General features: G+C 36.7%; 1 protein-coding gene across 1 annotated transcript; it reads right to left on the bottom strand.

Annotated features, from left to right (window-relative positions):
• Positions 1-4,145: 4,145 nt before the first annotated feature.
• On the bottom strand, positions 4,146-5,090 carry OR52AD1 (olfactory receptor family 52 subfamily AD member 1). Its single transcript, NM_001390348.1, has one exon. It carries the CDS (start codon positions 5,088-5,090, stop codon positions 4,146-4,148), a length of 945 nt encoding a protein of 314 aa, NP_001377277.1.
• Positions 5,091-6,966: the final 1,876 nt, after the last annotated feature.

The raw sequence follows: 6,966 nt of genomic DNA, 5'->3' as shown, positions 1-6,966 counted from the left end.
ACGCTTATTCCTTGGAAGGAAAGTTATGACCAACCTAGATAGCATATTCAAAAGCAGAGACATTAACTTTGCCAACAAAGGTTCGTCTAGTCAAGGCTATGGTTTATCCAGTGGTCATGTATGGATGTGAGAGTTGGACTGTGAAGAAAGCTGAGTGCCGAAGAATTGATGCTTTTGAACTGTGATGTTGGAGAAGACTCTTGAGAGTCCCTTGGACTGCAAGGAGATCCAACCAGTCCATCCTAAAGGAAATCAATTCTGAATATTCATTGGAAGGACTGATGCTAAAGCTGAAACTCCAATACTTTGGCCACCTCATGCGAAGAGTTGACTCACTGGAAAAGACCCTGATGCTGTGAGGGATTGAGGGAAGAAGGAGAAGGGGATTACAGAAGATGAGATGGCTGGATAGCATCACTGACTCCATGGACATGAGTTTGGGTCAACTCTAGGAGTTGGTGATGGACAGGGAGGCCTGGCATGCTACGATTCATGGGGTCGCAAAGAGTCAGACACGATTAAGTGACTGAACTGAACTGAACTAAACTCTCCATATAAGAAAAACAAAGAAGCTTTAAATATTACCACTAGCTGGGTTGAGTCAAAAGTATCAGAAACGATTGCCAGCAATTAATTTACTTTTATTAATTCTAAAGACACTGTCTGTCATAATATACAGAGTGGAAATATATCACATTCTACAGAATGTTATTATTGGCAGATTCCAACAATGGTTATAATTATTTTTTGTAAATGAACGGTTTGAGGGGTATTTAGTTAGAGAAAAGTGCTTCTTTCTTCTATATAAATTACCATTCCATACCTGTTCCCAATCCACTTTTTTTTTCTGGTATACTACCTGGAATGGATTGAGTTTTTTCACAGTGGAGCATGGGCCAGACAAGAACCTAATTTCTTAAATTGAGAGAGGAGAAAATTGCTGTTGTGCAGAATAAGGTGTGTTGTCTGGGAAAGGAACAGATGTGTTGGTGTGTCCTGGCTCTCTCATCAATTCCTATTAATTCCTGTATACATAAAGTGAAGGTGTATTGACTACCTTGGAATCTCTATAGGAAAAAAAAATTCAAAAACTGAGAGTAGACTACATGTATGAGATTGATGTGGGAAGCACTGAAAATAATCATTGGAGACAATGCTAAAAATGTTTGGGACCATAACATCAAACCTTTGATAGGCAGTTAATAGCGATTTTGCATATCTACTGATGATGTAATTGGTGTGTACATCAGATATATGTGCATACAGAAGTTCCTGTGAATGTATGCATATCTCAGGTGAGGTGTATAGGTGAATACAAATATATATATGTTATCATATTCCAGAAAAAAAGAGTTTATAAACAAATAAGATGATTGCAAGGCTGTATATGAAGGAAATAGCATGTCTATTTGTATATACTTATGTGAGTAAATATCATCTATGTGATATTTGTTCTAAACAGATTTGAGGGTGTCTATATTATAAACATTAGAGGTATGAAGATGGGTATGATTTGCATGTATAGGTCCCTTGGCTTATGAATTGGTGTTTAATAATGTTTTTTAAAAAGCTAAGACAAGGGTTTAGAACTGGTTTGCATGAGGTGAAAAGTTCAATTTCTGGGCATGCCATTGCCCTTAAAGAAATGTCAGTGTAAGAGGGATAGGGTGGGGAGGGAGGTGAGTTCAGGATGGGAGGGACATATATATACCTGTGGCTGATTCCTGTTGACATATGGCAAAAACCATCACAATATTGTAAAGCAATTATCCTTCAATTAAATAAATTAATTAAAAATAAAGGTAAAGAGTGCAGACTAAAACTGAACTATAGAACAGATCACAGATGACTGAACGCCAAAGAAACTGGCAGTACAGACAGGCCATATTGTTTGACGATAAGCATTAAGGAAAACAAACTGAAGAAAGTCTCTTGAGGTGGGAAGAATTTTGACTAAGATCAAGGAAAATGCTTTCTAAGTAGCTAGAGAATGAGCTAAAACAGCAGTAATGTGTTATTTCTTTACAAATAAAGAGTCAGGTCTGGCTAGACTGATGCCTGTTCAGTGATTTAGTCAAAGTAGAGCACCTGGCATGGAGTTTGAAACCAAGTCATGTAGAACTTGAATGCTATGCTATGGAGTTAAGCCATTATCTTAAGCAACAGGCTGTTGAAGATTTTAACTGGACAAAATGAGACATCTGTTTGAAAAAGATGACTCCAGGTGGGTGCAGAGTCAATGAAAATTTTGAATATGAGAGAAATTGAATATACGCAGGTTAGTTAGAATTTTGTAGCACAGAGATTGAAAGTAATGAAAATATAAGACAGAAAAAAGACAAAGGAGATATGCAAAGAAATATTGGTCATTGGTTGGATAAAAGGTAGGAAATAAGTAATTCAAAGGTTGTGTATTTAACTCGGGTCAAAAGAACAAAAGAAGTGAAGGCTACAGAGGAACAATCTAGCTGACAAGGAGATAAGGAATTATTTTGGAAAGACTTACTTTTAAGGTACATATGAAGAGAAGAGTGGTTCACAACATTGTTGCAATGTTTTCTGGAACACAGCTATAATTCAGAGTTTAAGTCATAGATCTGGGTGTTCTGGTTTGTGAAAACTTGTGAGGTTGGATAGGTGGAAGGAAAAAAGTGAAGCTAGAGAAAAAAATAGCTTCTTTGAGTTCTTTAAAAGTTGGTTTATAACACTATATAAGATGTGCATGTACAATATTATATTTCATGTTCTGTATACACTACAGTGTGCTCACCACTTAATACTTATTTTCTGCACGTCATCATACAGTTGACCTTTGCCCATTTTACCCTTCACCCACCCTTCTTCCTTCTGGTTACCACTACTCTGTTCTCTGTATTTCTGTTTGATTTTGTTTTCATTTTATTTACTCATTTATTCATCTATATTCCTCATATGAATGAAACAATATATTTTTCTTTTTTTCTTTGCCTTATTTTCGCTGAGCATAATACCTTCAAGATCCATCCATGTTGTCACAAATAAAAGGATTTCACCTTTTTTTTTAACTGAAAAGTGTTTGATTATAGGTGTGTGTGTACATGTGTATGCATATATATGTATATATATACACACCATATCTTTATCCATTCATCTGTTGATAGACACTTAGGCTGCTTCCATGTCTTGGTTATTGTAAATAATGCTGTGATGAACATGTGATGCATATGCAGCTTTTAATTAGCATTTTCATATTTCTATGATAAATACCTGGAATGGCTGGACCACATGGCAGATGGCCAACACGCACATGAAAAGATGTTCAGCATCACTAATTCTATGGGGAATATGAGTCAAAACCATAATGAGAGACACTACCTCATACCAATCAGAATGTCTATTATCAAAAAGGCAAGAGATAATAAGTGTTGGTGAGGATATGAAGAAAAGATAACCCTCATACACTGCTGGTGGGATTGTAAATTGGTGGAACGCTATGAAAAACAGTATGGAAATGGAGGTTACTAAAAAAAAACTAAGGCTGTCTTTTTTTTTTTTTTTTTCCATTTGTAAAATCTTACCTATCAAGTCCAATCTACTGTATATTGGTGCTATGTTCTGACACTGAGTAACTCTCTAAGGATTACACTTCTCTATTAAAACCTTTCAGACAAAAAAAGGGGCTCAGTATTTATTGATATGGTCATGGATACTTATACATGTTTATTTCAATTAGGGTTATTTTCAATAATATATAATTCTGTTGGTGAAATATCTGAAACATAAATGTGGAAGAAAAATCATTATATCAACAAAAACTTTGGATAATTGTTTTTATCCATAGGTTTTAAGATACATGCCTAAATTCAGTTTACCTCATTTGAAAAAAAAATTCCAATTTATGTTATGTGATGGAAGTAGATAAACAATAAAATTAATTACAAAATGTTCTCCTGTTTTATTACACATAAGCATTTAGGAAGGATTGCTTGTCATGAAGTTTTCATAACAACTACATCTTGATGGAAATGACATGCCCCTGCTACATTCCCACACTGACCAAGTCCTTCTCTTGCCTTGGTTTATACTTTTCCTCACTAAGCCCAATTCTGACAGGAATTATCTCTACCTACAACGTAACATGATTTCCAGCTCCATAGGTACCAACATCAATCTCCTTCACAATGGAAGATTCGTAGCACCCACTCCCGCATTTGCTTGGTCCGAGCCCCATAAATCAAAGGGTTAATCATGGGAGGCACCAAGAAGTAGAGATTGTCAATGATAATCTGTAGGTGGGGAGCCATATGATAGCATAAAACCTGGGCCAAGACAGAAAAGATAACAGGGGAATAAAAGAGAGCAATGACACAAAGATGAGAGCCACATGTGCTGAAAGCTTTGCCCCGTGCCTCCCAAGAGGGTATCCGAAAGACAGCATGAAGGATCAGCCCATATGACAGAATGATAAAAAACAGATCAAATCCCACAGATGCTACAATAACCATAAGGCCATAGACAATGTGGTCAGAGAGGTCTCCACAGGCTATTTGCACCACAGCCATGTAGGCACAGTATGAGTACGCAATGATGTGAGTTTGGAAGCTTTCCAGTCTTTTCACCAGGATGGGTGCTGGGGTCAGCACTGCCACTGCCCTTGCCAGGACAGCCAGTGCCATCTTCGCAAGCAGGCTGTTACTAAGGACAGTTGTATATCTCAGAGGGTGCCAGATAGCCACAAATCTGTCAAAAGCCATAGCCAGAAGGACCCCAGACTCCATGACATAAAATGATGGGATGAAAAACATCTGTGTGAGGCAGGCATTAAAGCTGATTTCCTTGGCATTCATCCAGAAGATGCCCAGCATGCGGGGCACAGTGACACTGACAAGAGACAGGTCAACAACTGACAGCATGGCCAAGAGGAGAAACATGGGCTCGTGAAGACTCTTCTCCACCCTGATGATACATAAAATGGTGGCATTGCCAATGACAGCAACAACAAGCACCAAGAAAAAAGGCACAGAGAACCAGCCATGGGAAAATTCCAGGCCAGGAATTCCAGCCAGGACAAATATCAAGGGCTGAGGGATGGAGTTGTTGCAAGAGGACATCCCTCTCCAGACCTCCTCAAGATCTGATTCCTAGAGAGAAAGAAAGGAGGGACATTTTGAAATCACTGCATCATTTGAAGCTAAAATGCTGGGTACTATAGTAGTTTATGGCGATTAGCAAAATTTACCAACTAGTGAACAAATAAATGTTGCAGCTAATGGAGTTAAGGAGGGAGATAATTCTCAGTTACTTTCTCTGCAGGAGAGAGAAGCAGTCTCAGGGAAAAATTCTCAATAAAAACATACCAACTCTGCTGTGTAAATTCTCCTGTTGACTTGATCCTGTTTAATATTCAATGTATATAAACTTGTAGGAGAGTTTTTTTTTTTTTCCCCTCAGAGAACAGGACCTGAAAGGAGACCCAATATATTCATTACAGGCATGACATGGGGATGTGGATGAGCTAGAAAGCATGGTTTTCACTCACGAAGTTGAATATCATCATCCGAAGGTCCTCATTTCTTGAGACTGGGCTTCGTGCTTCAGAATTCTTCTCTGGAGTGTTTTTTTTTCTTTATTTTGACCAATAACCTAGGAAATTTGCTGATCTTACATGTGAAAAATATGGTTTTCTGGAGGAATAACTGATATTTTGAAGGACAAAGGTAGAGTCAAAAATACCTCAATAGATAATAATTTCATATTAAAATTTTATATATATATATTCATGTGTTTTTGTATAGCAACCATAATTTAGAAGTTAATGGTAACATATTTCTATATAAATAAGATTATATTTGTTAAATATGTTAATATACATAACAAATAGAAATACATATTTACAAATTATTTGATGACAGGTATAGGTTAAAGACCATAAAATACTAAATTTCACTATTAAGGTCTGGACTTCACATTTTATTAGAAATATTCCAATTATATAATATTTATAAAAGGCAATCAGAAAAAATAGAAGCTTCAACAGATGCTTAAAATACAGAGATGAGAAAACATAACACAAAGTTGCTTTAAAAAATAAAAGTACATGGCAAGGGGGAGTGGGACGGAGGCTCTAGAGGAAGGGATATATGTATATATACAGTCCATGAAATTCTCCAAGCCAGCATACTGGAGTGGGTAGTCTATTCCTTCTGCAGCAGATCTTTCCGACCCAGGAATTGAACTGAGGTCTCCTGCACTGCAGGTCAATTCTTTACTAACTGAGCTATCAGGGAAGCCCATGTACACATATAGCTGATACACACTGAGGCACAGTAGAAGCCAACACAACATGGTAGAACAACTATACCACAATAAAAAAGTACAGTAATATTAACACTGTGTCCTTTTTTTGTTTTCACAAACTTCGATTATTTGTCTTTTTGCCAGTTACTTTACTCTAAATACTTAGGATCCCAAAACACAGTGGCAAAAAGTACACAGCTTTTATACATCATAAATTGATTTATGAAGATCTAAGTATTTCATGTATCAACCACCTTTGGTAAAAGGCAAGCCACAGCCAAATGGCAGGCAGGTCTCCTAGCAGGTAACTTGGTATAGTAAAAATAATACGGTCTTTAGATAACGCAGCTGTGATACAATTTCAACCCTGCCACTAATTCTATGTGACTTGACCATAAAGTGTCCAAGGCTGTGAGCCTCTTTCCTCATCTCAAAAATGAGATGAGCTTTACCTTGCAAAACTTCTGTGAGAATTAAGTACATCATTAAATCCATACATTGTATAAAATGTACAATGTTTCTGGCCTAATTCTTTTAATGTTTCTGTGCTCTACAAATGCAATTTTCTTCGTTTTTAATAAAGTACAAAGATTAAGTGAGATGTGCCAAAAATAAAGTCCTTTTTGCTTTGTGTTTATGAGGATAATAACTATTATAAGGATAATAACTAGTCTTGAACGGATACCATAA

The sequence above is a fragment of the Bos taurus genome, chromosome 15 (assembly GCF_002263795.3).
Source record: "Bos taurus isolate L1 Dominette 01449 registration number 42190680 breed Hereford chromosome 15, ARS-UCD2.0, whole genome shotgun sequence".
Lineage (NCBI taxonomy): Eukaryota > Metazoa > Chordata > Mammalia > Artiodactyla > Bovidae > Bos > Bos taurus.
Note: the sequence above shows the minus strand (reverse complement) of the source record. Positions and strands in the feature narration are given on the sequence as shown.

Coding starts and splice junctions, on each gene's coding strand:
- OR52AD1 (NM_001390348.1), bottom strand. CDS start 5,090: ATGTCCTCTTGCAACAACTCCATCCCTCAGCCCTTGATATTTGTCCTG.